Source organism: Macrotis lagotis, chromosome 2 (genome assembly GCF_037893015.1).
Source record: "Macrotis lagotis isolate mMagLag1 chromosome 2, bilby.v1.9.chrom.fasta, whole genome shotgun sequence".
Classification (NCBI taxonomy): Eukaryota; Metazoa; Chordata; class Mammalia; order Peramelemorphia; family Peramelidae; genus Macrotis; species Macrotis lagotis.
In genome coordinates, this window is record NC_133659.1 from 232,722,391 (window position 1) to 232,736,244 (window position 13,854).

The window sequence follows — 13,854 nt, forward strand, 5'->3', positions numbered from 1 at the left end:
CATAGGAAGATGTGATTTCTGGATCATTTCTTCAATAAGAAATGCATCAGGGTGGCTAGGTGGTGCAGTGGATAAAGCACAGGCCCTGGAGTCAGGAGTACCTGGGTTCAAATCTGGTCTCAGACACTTAATAATTACCTAGCCGTGTGGCCTTGGGCAAGCCACTTAACCCCATTGCCTTGCAAAAATAAATAAATAAATAAGAAGAAGAAATGCATCTAGAATTTAAGCCAGAAATCCAGTGATCTGCTCATGGGGAAAAAAAAACCTGTCTTCCCTGCCTTTGAGTGTAACTGCTTGGTAAATGAGTCAACATTTTTAGATCTGTGCTCTGTGTCTTCCCAGGAGAGATTCCAGATCTATACTCTGATGATGAAGTTGAAAATATCATAAGCAATATGAGAAATGAAGTCAAGAGTCGGGGGTTGTTTGACAGCAGGGAGAATTGCTGGAAGTTCTTCATAGAAAGGGTTCAACGACAACTAAAGGTAAAGATGGATTTTCTGTTCCACAGGCAATAAAGTTAGATATGATTTGAAAGATTTAACTTGGAAGATATTCTAGGTGCAGTTATCTTTCCTGATTTCCAGTGAATGTACCGGTCCAATATCTTCACTGGAAGTACAAGTACAGATGCCCAGAACTTTTTTCCTCCTCATCTCTACCTCTTGGTCTACCTGATTTCCTTTAAATTTCAGCTAAAGTCCCACATTCTGCTTTTCCCAATATATCTTAATTCCAGTGCCTTTTTTTCCCAAGGCAGTGGGGTTAAGTGGCTTGCCCAAGGTCACATAGCTAGGTAATTATTAAGTGTCTTGAAGTCAAATTTGAACTCAGGTACTCCTGACTCCAGGGCCAGTGCTCTATCCACTCCTCCACCTCGCGGCCCTCCAGTGCCTTTTCTATGAGATCATTTTCTATTTATCGCTTAAGTATCTTGCTTTTGCATTAGTTGTTTGCATGTTGTCTCCACAATTAAATGGTGAATTCCTCAAGAGCAGAGACTGCCCCTAGGTGGGCTTAGACTGCATAGCATCCACATCTCAAATTCCTCAGGGCTAAAAATTGAAGGATTTTCTTTATTGCTTGGGGCATTGAAACTGGATTGACTGACTTCTAAACCCTCAGGGTCTCCACTCTCAACTGGAGTTTATTTTGACTGCAATCCAGAATAGTTCTCAGGGGTCCCAGGGAGGTGCATTCTCCTTTCCCTTGCTTACCCAAGGCAAAGCAGGGAAGAACCTCATGGTTTTGTGTTCCATATGTGTAAGTGTCCCTACTTTCTGAATTTTATTATAGGCTCTAATCACTTGTTCCTTTATCTACACATTGTAATTCTGTGTAGGCAATCCTAGAGGAAAATACTAGGTAATTTCCACTTTTTATTTTGTTAACTCACTTTAACTTGGTTAAAATTGACTGCCTGAGGACTCTGGGGCTCTGACCACATTCAGATCCTGATTGCAGTCTAGGCCCCCCCAGAAGAGCAGCAGCCCCCCCCACCTCAGCCCCATGGCAGAGGGGGGCGCATATGGTCATTCACAGACCAGGAGGGAGGACAGAGCCTCACACACTGAGAGCCTTGTGGGAGTGTCCCAAAAGATCAGGAAGCACCCCAAAACAGGCGCAGGCTGGGAAAAATGAGCAAGCAGAGAAAAAAGAGGAACACAATTGAGAAATATTTTGCAAATGAGTCCAAGAAGGATCAAAATACTCAGTCTGAAGATGAGGAAGCACAAGCTCCTGCATCTAAAGACTCCAAGAAAAACAGAAATTGGGCTCAGGCTATGACAGAGATTAAAAAAGACTTTGAAAATCAAATGAGGGAGTTAGAAGAAAAACTGGGAAAAGAAATGAGAGAAATGCAGGAAAAACATGAAAATGAAGCACCCTAGTCAAGGAAATCCAAAAAAATGCTGAAGAAAATAGCATGCTAAAAACCAGCTTAGGTCAAATGGATAAAACAGTTCAAAAAGTTATGGAGGAGAAGAATGCTTTAAAAAGAAGAATGGGCCAGATGGAAAAAAGAGATAAGAAAACTCTCTGAGGAGAACAAATCCTTCAGACAAAGAATGGAATTCAGGGAGATTGATGAATTTACCAGAAATCAGGAATCGATACTTCAAAACAAAAAAAATGAAAAATTAGAAGAAAATGTGAAATATCTCATTGGAAAAAACAACTGATATGGAAAACAGACTTAGGAAAGATAATTTAAAAATTATTGGAATACATGAAAGTCATGATCAGGAAAAGAGCCTTGACATCATTTTCAAAGAATTACTACAGGAAAATTGCCCTGATATCCTAGAAGCAAAGGGCAAAATAGAAATGGAGAGAATCCACCGATCCCCCCAGAGAAAGAGATCCCAAAAAACCATCCCCTAGGAATATCATAGCCAAGTTCCAGAACTCCCAAGTCAAGGAGAAAATATTACAAGCAGCCAGAAGGACACAATTCAAATACCATGGAGCTGCAACCAGGATCACACAGGACTTAGCAGCAACTACATTGGAAGCTCGTAGGGCTTGGAATAGAATATACTGGAAGGCAAAAGAGCTTGGAATGCAACCGAGAATGAACTACCCAGCAAGGCTGAATGTCTTCTTCCAGGGAAAAAGATGGACTTTCAATGAACCAGGGGAATTTCAAATGTTCCTGTTGGAATGGCCAGAGCTGAACAGAAAGTTTGATCTTCAGATACAGGACTCAGGTGAAGCATGGAGATTGGAGGAAAGGGGGGAAATATGAGGGACTTAATGATGATGAACTGCATGTATTCCTGTATAGAAAAATGACACTGATAATATTCATTTGAACCTTCTCAGTTAATAGAGCAGGTAGAGGGAGCTTTTATAGTTGAAGCACAGGAGAAAGCTGAATTCAAAGATAAAATATGGTGTAAAAATGGAGTTAATAGAAAAAAAGGGAAATGTAATGGGAGCAAGAAAAAGGAGAAGGGGAATAGGCCAAGATATTTCATATAATAAGACTTTTCTTTATTATGAGCTATTGCAATGATATGGAAGGGGGGAAGGCAAGGGGGAATGAGGGAATCTTCGCTTTCATCAGAGGTGGCTAAGAGAGGAAACAGCATATATACTCATTGGGGTATAGGCATTTGGAGTAAGGAGAGGGGGGCGACAGAGGGAAGGGGGGGATGTGAGTGATGGAGGAGAGGATGGACCATGGGGGGAGAGTGTTCATATATAACACATTTTCTTTTTTTACTTATTGCAAGGGGCTGGAATTGGATGGCCTGTCCAGGACTACAGGGCCAGGTGGATTCTGGGCCTAAGGGTTGGTATGGGGACTCGGGGCTTCTTGGCCCCAGGACCAGGGATCTGTCTGCTGCACCACTCAGCTACCCTACAGCAGAGTCAGAGTGAAAGGAGAGAGAAAATATAGTGCATGGTAGTGGAGAAATACCAAAGGAGGGAGTTGCGATCAGCAATGGCAATGTTGGAAAAATATGGAAGTAACTTTTGCCATGGACTAATCATAAAGAATGTGATCCATGCATGACAGAGTTGTTGGTGTTAGAACAAAGACTGAAGCACATTTTTTAATATTATTATTATTTTGGGGGGGGGTGCGGGGCAAATGGGATTGGATGGCCTGCTTGGGGCCGCATAGCAGGGTGATCCTTGGGTGTCTGAGGCTGGATTGGGACCCAGGTGCTCCTGGCTCAAGGGCCAACGCTCTGTCTATTATTACTATTTTATTTTATTTTGGAGAAGAAAAGTAGTATAAACTAAGACTCTTTGCAGCAAGGTTTTTCTGAAAAAGATATATCTATATATGTAAATACAAATATACATATGTACATATAAACATTATATATGACAAATCTCTAAGAATAATAACCATTTCTGAATTTATTGAAGGTCAATGTATATGAACAGATAGTTTTAAGAAGAAAAACTCAAAATAGGCATAGAAAAATTCTTTGAATCACAAAAAAAATAGAAAAAAGCAAATTAAAACAGCTCTGAGGTTCTATCTCATACCTATCATACTGGCTAAAATGACAGAAAAGGAAAATGACAAACACTGGAGAGGATATGAGAAAATAGATACACTAATACTATTTAATATAAATTTATTTATTTTTCTAACTATATCCAAAGTTTTCAATATTCTTTTTTTGTAAAATTTTGAGTTTCACATTTTTCTCCCTCCTTCCCCCCTTCCCTAATATAGATTATAATGTATAACTATTTCTATTTCATACTAGTCATGTTGTAAAAGAAGGATCAGAAAAAAAGGGAAAAATAAAGTACAAAATAATTTTTAAAATGAAAAATAGTATGTTTTGGTCTTCATTCAGTCTCCATAGTTCTTTCTCTGGATATGGATGATATTTTCCATCATAAGTCCTTTAGAATTGTCTTTGAGTAATGTGGAGAACTGAGTCTACCAGCTGATCATCATATAATGTTGCTGTTAATGTGTACAATGATCTCCTGATTCTGCTCACTTCACAGCATCAGTTCATGGAAGCCTTTTCATGCTTTTCTGAAGTTCTCCTGTTCATGATTTCTTTCAAAACACTAGGATTCCTTCATGTTCATATACCACAATTTGTTTAGCCATTCCCCAATTGATGGATATTTCCTCAATTTTCAATTCTTTGCCACTACAAAAAAGAATTATTATAAATATTTTTGTACATGTGAGTCTTTCCCCCTTTTTAATGATCTCTTGGTTACAGACCTAGTAGTAGAATTGCTGGATCAAAGGGTAGGCACAGTTTTATTGCTCTTTGAGCACAGTTCCAAATTGTTCTCCAGAAAGGTTGGATCAACAATGCATTAATGTCCCAGTTTTCCCACATCCCCCTCCAACAATGATCATTTTCCTTTTTTGTCATATTGGTCCATCTGATAGGTATGAGTTGGAACCTCTGAGTTGTTTTAATCTGCATTTCCCTAGTAGTGATTTAGGACTTTTTTTTTTTCATTTGACTATAGAGACTAATTTCTTCCTCTGAAAAATGCCTGTTCATATCCATGGACCATTTATCAATTAGGGAATGACTTGTATTCCTCTGCACTTACCTCAGGTCTCCTTATAGTTTAGAAATGAGTCTTTTGTCAGAAACAGAAACAATGAAAGAAGAATCAGTTATAAAAATTGTTTCCCAACTTCCTACATTCCTTTTCATCTTAGTTGTATTGGTTTTATTTGTGCAAAAACTTTTTAATTTAATGTAATCAAAATTATCCATTTTCCATTTTATAATGTTCTCTGTCTCTTGTTTGGTGAGAAACTTCTTCCCTCTCCATTGATCTGACAGATAATCTATTCCTTGCTCTCCTAATTGGCTTATAATATCACCCTTTATGTCTCAATCCTTTATTCAATCATTTTGACCTTATCTTGGTATAGGGTGTGAGATATTGTTCTAAGCCTAGATTCTGCTGTACTATTTTTCAGTTTTCCTAGCAGCTTTTGTTAAATAATGAGTTTTTAGGCCAGATCCTAGAGATGGGGTAGTAATCTACCTAGAGTATAGATTACCATACTCATTTATTTCTGTTTCTTTTGCATCTAATCTATTCCACTGACCCCATCACTCAATTTCTGAGTTTTAATGACTGCTGTTTTATAATACAATTACATATATCTTGTATGCTTAGGCCACTTTCCTTTGCTTTTTTTTCCATTAATTTCCTTGATATTCTTGAACTTTTATTTCTCAGATAAATTTTGTTACTGTTTTTCTAGATCTATAAAATAATTTTTGGTAGTTTAAATAGTATGGCATTAAATAAGTAAATTAATTAGATAGAATTATCATTTTTATTATATTAACTCAGCCTGTCTATGAGCAATTGACATTTTCCCAATTATTTAGATCTGATTTTATTTGCATGAAAAGTGTTTTATAATTGTTTTCCTATGTTTCTGGTTAGGTAGGTAGGTAGACATCCAAGTATTTTATGTTGTCTAAAGTCACTTTGGATGGAATTTCTCTTGCTGCCATGCTTTACTGGTAATATATATAGAAAGCTACTGATTTTTGTGGGTTTATTTTATATCCTGCAAATTTGCAAAAATAGCTAATTGTTTCAAGTAGTTTTTAGTTGATTTTCTGAGGTTCTCTAAGTATGCTATTATGTCATCTGCAAAGAATAACTTTTGTTTCCTCATTGCTTATTCGAATTTCTTCAATTTCTTTTTCTTTTCTTATTGCTAAAACTAACATTTTTAATACAATATTGAATAATAGTGGTGATAATGAACATACTTATTTCACCCCTGATCTTACTGGGAATGCTTCTACCTTATTCTCATTACATAAAATGATTGTTGATGATGCTAGATAAATCCTGTTTATCATTTTAAGGAAAACTCCCTTGTTTTTAATATAATTGGGTGTTGTTTTTGTCAAAGAAACTCATGCAATTTCTTTTAGGTTTTTTATTGATATGGGCAATTATGCTGATAGTTTTCCTATTATTGAACCAACTATGCAATCCTGATTTAAAACCTTCCTGGTCAAAGTTTATTATCCTAGTGGTAACTTGCTAAACTCTTTTTGCTAATATTTTATTTAAAAATTTTGCATCAACATTAGGGAAATTGATTATAATTTTCTTTGTTTTGACTTTTCCTGGTTTTGGTCATCACCATATTGGTATCATGAAAAGAATTTGGCAGAACTCAGCTTATTTTTTTTTCAAATAGATTTTATAAAATTGTTCTATAAATGTTTGGTAAAATTGACTTGCAAATCCATCTGATCCCGGAGTTTTTTCCTTTAGGGAATTATTCAATTTCTTTTATTGAAATGGAATTATTTAAGTATTTTATTTCTTCTTCTATTAATCTGGGTAACATATTTTTGTAAATATTCTTCCATTTCATTTAGATTGTCAAATTTATTGATATAATATGAGCAAAATAACTTAATTGTTACTTTTATTTCCTCCACTTTGATGTATTTTTGATAATGATAATTTGGTTTTCCTCCTTTTTTAAATCAAATTAACCAATGGTTTATCTATTTTATTGATTTTTTCCATAAAACTAACTCTTAGTTCAATTATTTTCATACTTTCAATTTTATCAATCTCTCCTTTGATTTTTAAAATTTCTAATTTGGTATTTAATTGGGAATTTTTAATTTGTTGTTTTTCCTAGCTTTTTTAGTTGGGTGCCCAATTCTTTGATCTCCCCATTTTTTATTTTACTCATGTAAACATTTAGAAATATAAAATTTCCCCTAATACTTATTTGGCTGTATCCAACAAGTTTTGGTTAAGTTGTCTCATTATTGACATTATCTTGGATGAAATTATTGATTTATTCCATGATTTGTTGTTCAATTCACTCATTTTTAAAAATCAAGTTATTTAATTTCTAATTAATTTTTAGTCTGTCTTTCCTTGGCCCTTTATCACACATGATTTTTTATTGCATCATGATCTATAAAGTATGCATTTGATATATCTGCCTTTCTGCATTTGATTATGAGATTTTCATGCCCTAATTTTTGTGTAGGTTCTATGTGCTGCAGAAAAGAAGGTATATTCCTTTTTATTCCCATTCAGTTTTCTCCAGAGATCTATCATATCTAACTTTTCTAAAATTTTATTTACCTCATTAACTTCCTTCTTTTTTATTTTGTGGTTACATTTATCTATTTCTGATTGGAATGTTGAGGTCCCCCCACTAGTGTCCTTTTGGGTTTATGTCTTCCTGTAAATTATTTAGCTTCTCCTCTTAAGAATTTGGATGCTGCATGATTTGGTGCATTCATGTTTAGTATTGAAATTACTTTATTGTCTATGGTAATATTTCCAGAAGATGTAGTTTCCTTCTTTATCCCTTTTAATGAGAACTATTTTTGCTTTCACTTTGCCTGAGATAAAGATTGCTATCCCTGCTTTTTTTTCATGTTTGGTGAAGCATAATATATTCTGCTCCAGCCTTTTACCTTTATTCTGTGTGTATCTCTCTGCTTCAAATGTGTTTCTTATAAACAGCATACTGTAGGTTTTGTTTTTAAATCCACTCTGTTATCTGCTTCCATTTATGAGAGAATTCATCACATTCACATTAACAGTTATGATTACTAACTTTATATTATCCTCCATCCTATCTTCCCTCCATTTGTATTTTTTCTCTCCTTTCACCCTATCTCTCCACACTAGTGTTTTGCTTCTGACAGCCATCTTCCTCAATTTTCCCTCCCTTCTATCAGTCCCCTCTCTTTTCTTTCCCCTCTCCCCTGCTAATTTGACTCTCCTTTCTAGCCCTCCTTTTATTAATATTTAAAAAAAAGAATAGAAACTTTATCATGCCTTTTGTATATCCTTACAAAGTATTTAACCCAGTGCCTGGTACACAGTAGATACCTAATAAATGTTTATTGACTTGTTTCTTTCAAATATGTATATGTTATAACTACATAGAACCATGTTACCTGGGAAGCACATGGCAAGCCTTCAGTTTCTGGGACAAAATTTTGCAAGTCTTTAAAGCAATAAAGCAACCTTAGCATTTGATTTTCCATTTTGTAGATGATAAAGAAGCTTGAGGTCTTCCCTGTTCCTCTGAGTATTATTTCCCTTGTTCCTTCTCAGGTTACACTCTGCTTCTCCCCTGTGGGGAACAAGCTAAGAGTTCGCAGCAGGAAATTTCCAGCCATTGTGAACTGCACAGCCATTGATTGGTTTCATGAGTGGCCTCAACAGGCACTAGAGTCAGTTGGCCTGCGTTTCTTACAAAACATGGAAAATATTGATGTAAGTGTTGGGGGTGGGGGGAAGAAAGCTAAACTGGTACTCTGAAAACTTTACCATCTTTAAGAGGAACTAGACAGCAGGATCTGCCTGAGATGGACTGGAAGCCAATCCACAAGTCTTTGGGAACCATGGAGAATTGGGGGAAGGAAGCAATCTGTATTTATGATGATAATATCTTTTATCTCATCATGTTCTCTTTTGTTTTAGGCAGCAGTAAAGGAGTCAATTAGTAAATTCATGGCTTATGTACACACAAGCGTCAACCATTTGTCACAGTCATACCTAAGTAATGAACGGCGCTATAATTACACTACACCCAAATCCTTCCTGGAGCAGATCAGACTCTATCAAAACCTGATGGTCAAGAATGGTAAAGAGCTGACATCTAAAATGGAAAGGCTTGAGAATGGGCTACAGAAGCTTCACAGCACATCTGCACAGGTGAGCAGAATTTAGTACTTTGCATTCATTTTCATTTGACTCATTGAGGTGTTCCAGTTAGATTCAAAGTTCAAGTTTTTGACTTTGAGGATCTTAAGATCCTCAAAATATCCATTAGGATCTTGGGAAATATAGTCCAGTGTCTCAAGAGCATTGTATAATCTTCCCAGCCAGAGGAGAGACTTGGCTAATGTAACAGTTTGGGGACTGGATGGGAATAGGATTATGAGACTAAAGAAGTTTGAATCTCTTCATTGGGAAATAGAATAGCAGTTACAAAAGAGTCAAAGAAACATACCTTGGATGGGGAATACGGTAAGCATTGAACTGCTAGAAGCTTTTGTTCAAAGTTCTCCTAATCATTTGAAAATTCTTCTGGGAAGGAAAGACATTGATCTTTTCTGAGGAAATTCAATTAGCTGGTAAATTATTTCCTCCCTTTTCTATCTGAAATGGAAGAGGCTTAAATCCTAAGTTTCTTTATTCTTTTGCTTATATGTTGTTAATATTTCATTTGTACTTCAGTTCTGCTTTTTTCTAAATAGACATTATTCTTAATTCATAGAAAATATAAATTAAGAAATGGCAATAACTATTGGAACATAGTTCTTTTATTTTTATACTCAAGATTCTTTCCTCTGACCTGATGACTAGTGGACAAATGGGGGAGATAACATGCAGATAACTATGTATGAATAAGGTATTTGGTGTTGCTCAGTCATTTTAGTCATGACTAACCCTTCATGACCCCTTTACTCAATAAAGTAAATTATTTATTTGGCAGTGGTGACTTATATATGATTTCTGCTTCCCAGTCACCAGATTCTGCTGGAAAAATACAAAGAACTGAGCTTTGAAATGTTTGTGTTTATATTATAAATATGTATACATATATATATATATGTATATATATATGTATGTATGTGTGTATATATGAATGTATGTATGTATACAACCTTATTTGTATATGTGCATTGTATTGTGTGTAAATATGTGTTCATGAATATGGGTACACCTATATGCTGTATGGATATATGCTTATAGTCATGTATATGTGTATATGTGTTCATTTTTATATATATATACATACACATATATATTGCATCTGTTGATTTAGAAGGTATGAACCCAGAAGAGCTGATGAGCAAGATAGAGTCTGTAGAGACAAACCCATACCTAGAGGGTAACATAATAATCCAGAAAAAGAAACTGAGATGGAAAAGCTAATAAATAGGAATTGCTTATGAAAGCTAAGAGAGGAAGAACTGCACAGGGGAAAGAAGTGACAAATAATATAATATTTTAATGTAAAAAAGACCAGAGATAAAGACTGAGAAAAGGTTATTAGATTTAGTAAGATCACTGGCAATATGGGAGAGAGAAGTTTCATTCAAGTGGTAGGACTGGAAGACAGCTCAACAAGTTAAGAAATGAGAGAAATATGAAAAAAAATCTAACACACTATAAATGGCTTTTTATAGGTGATTGGGTATAAGCAGGAGAAAATATTTAAGATGATGGCATCAAAGGATGACAAGTTTATGTGAAGGTTTTCTAAGGAGAGAATGAATGTGTTTATAGAATTGAATATGTTTTAAGTTGTAGGGAAGGAGCCATTGGCTAAGGACAGTCAGATCTAAAGGAGAAAATAAAAATAAAAACATGTTTGAATTAGTTGTTTCTGTGTTATGTCCAGAACTGGGAAAACCTGCAAAAGTATGACTTTATGTATCTAAGATTGTAGACAAAAAGAAGAGGGTAAGGGATGGATTTAGCAAAAACATTTCCTGTTTTGTAGCAGAAGGCTATGCAATGTGCTTAAAGTCATTTCCTTTCTGTAATTTGGTAAGAGTTATCTAAGTGTGGCCTATAGACTCCTTGTTTGACTCTATGGAGCACCTTAAATTCCATAAAGCCCTATTCACATTGGCTGTGATTACTTACTCAGACCTAAGGTTATAAGCCATACTGCAATCAACACATACAAAACAATTCCTATTTCAGTTTTCTCAAATCCCTAAAGACTTTAAAAGGAACAAAAAGTTGAGCTTACTAAAGTGATTATGTGACTCAATCATTTTGATTTACAATTGTGTCTTTGTCCTTGTGGAAATAACCTTCTGCAACCGAACAAAATAACATCCAACAAGAAGAGTTCTAAGAAAGCAGGACTCCATCTGAAGTTAACACAAAGTCTGCAGTGAACACCAATTACAATTAAAGAATATATTAAAGAATAATCTTGCTCTTTTCTTTTTAAATCTGACATGAAAGAGGAATTATCTGCAGAGTCTAAGCCCCAGTTTTATTTTTTTTCTCCTTATACATTTTGCATTATAAAGGCTTTGAATTCATTTGATGTGTTCCAGGAGCTCTAAAGTAATCTTTGACTGTTATATGAAATAAACAGCAAAAGAATGAGAAGCACAATTGTTACTCTGCTCTATAAAGATATATTCTGTAGTGCAAATATAAATGCCCTTTTTACTTTCCAGAAATCAATTGAGACTGATTTTTCCTTTCCCTGGTAGGGCTGGCTCCAGCAATAACTTTCCCAGCAATAGTTAGAGAATTTTCCCTTTATTCAAAAAAGCATAATTATTTATTCAGTACTGGTGACTTATATACTATTTCTGCTTCCCAATCACTATATTCTGCTTGAAGAATAAAAAGTACTGAGCTTTGGTCTATTATATATATTTATACTGTCCAACTTCAAACTGATTCTTTCTACTAATCACCAATTTCTATTTTTTCATCTCTTAGTAACTTTCTAGATTAACTCCATAGTATTGTTACGTATTATCTAATATCCATGTTTATGTCCATTTTTATTTAGCATATACCATGTGAAAGACCCTGAAATAGGAGGTACAGTATAGGTACAGATCATAGAGAGGGATGTCTATGATATAGTCCCTATACTCAAGAAAAAAACCATAGAATTATAGAAGTAAGACATAGATAAATGGAAAGATAACTAGGAATAGAAGATTGTATAAGATAAGTATGTTAGTTATAGAAATTCAAAGGAAGGGAAAAGTATTTCAGGTTGAGACAGGGAAGAGAACTCTTCATTAAATAGTGAAATTTGAATTGGACCTTAAAGAATTAGTAGGAATTTTCAATATCAAAAAGATCAACTGGTATTCCAGTTTTAAGTTTTACCCTATTCCAACGTATACTCCACAAGTCCAGCTAGTTTTTCCTAAAAGAGCAAGTCTGATCATCAAACACATACACATACTTACACACACACACACACACACACACACACACACACACCAACTCCTTAATAAACTCCAGTGATGTCTATTACCCTAGAATCAATATAAATTCTCTCAATATTTAAAAATTCTTCAAAGCCTGGTCTCATCTTACCTTTCCAAACTTCCTACACTTTACTTCCCTCAATTCATTTGGCAAAGCAACCATACCAGCCTACTTGTTCCTTATATACAAAATTTCATCTCCTATCATCATGCTTTTATACTAATTGTCCCCCTTCTCTCCATACTTCTCTTGCCCTCCACTTCATTGAATTATGCATCTAAAGCACCAACTTCTATACATGGTCTTTCCTGAGAAATGGAATACCATGACAATATTCAATGGAGATTAATTCATAGTGTATAGCATGAGTCGAATGGGCAGAAACTATAGATAAGATGACACTTATGTAATGATTCAAGCAAAATGTTTCAGTAGATTTGGAATGAAAAAGATGGATTCCAAAATTTCCCTCTTCTTAAACCACTAATTCTTACTTTCCTTCCTATTTGCCCCACTTATATCTATTATAATGTGTCATATCTCCCAGGCTAGAAAAATTTTGTAAATATCTTTAGCTCTTCCCTTTCTTTTAATTGTCTGAAAAATTTTTTCTCAGAATAACAGAATGTAGAACTAGAAGAGATGAATCTTAATTTTACAGGTAAGGAAACTGAGATACATAAGGGTGAAATCAACTGCCCAGAATCAGAAATCCAAGAAGCATAGAAAGTGCAGCACAATTTTCAAACTGGAATCCTGCTCTCTTCCTGCTATTCAATTCTAGATCCAACTCATCCATCTCCAGAATCTGTCTAAGATGTATGTATTGATGGACTGACTGCCTCATGGGCTATTAATACAACTGTATATTACCAACTGAAAAATAGACATTCTCCATTTATTTCATTTTCCTTATGAGGAGTCTTTTCAGCCTGAAGTATTGCAATAGGCCAGGACAGTTAGGTGGCAGTGGATAGAGTGCTGACCTTGAAGTCAGGAGGACAGGAGTTCAAATCTAGACACAGACATTTGACTCTTATTAGCTGTGTGACCTTGGGCAAGTCACTTGACCGATCCACGACCATTTCCAGTCATTCTGACTAATATCTGGCCACTAGACAGAGATGACTCTGGAGGAGAAAGTTATCACAGCCCCCCCCCCCCACTCATGTGCTTGTCATGGCATAACCTTTCTAATGTCATGGTCCTATTTATTTTGAAGGCTCTTCTATCCCTCCAATCACTGAGATTCACAATTTCTGTTTAAACCTCAGCTCTTCCTCCTCTCTCATCCTTCACAATGAATTAGCAGTTCTACTTACACACTCTCTAGTATCAATCCCTGTTTCTCTGTGCTCATGACCAATACTCTACTGCAGAACT

The 13,854-nt window shown here is 35.3% G+C and overlaps 1 protein-coding gene across 1 annotated transcript in view; it reads left to right on the forward strand.

The window, feature by feature from the left end:
• The window catches only part of DNAH9 (dynein axonemal heavy chain 9), a 546,775-nt gene that overhangs the window by 372,022 nt on the left and 160,899 nt on the right, over nucleotides 1–13,854 (forward strand). The window contains exons 43-45 of the mRNA XM_074225133.1: nucleotides 346–488; nucleotides 8,596–8,757; nucleotides 8,965–9,198. Coding sequence (XP_074081234.1) covers nucleotides 346–488; nucleotides 8,596–8,757; nucleotides 8,965–9,198 — 539 coding nt within the window. The remainder of the gene's footprint in view (nucleotides 1–345; nucleotides 489–8,595; nucleotides 8,758–8,964; nucleotides 9,199–13,854) is intronic.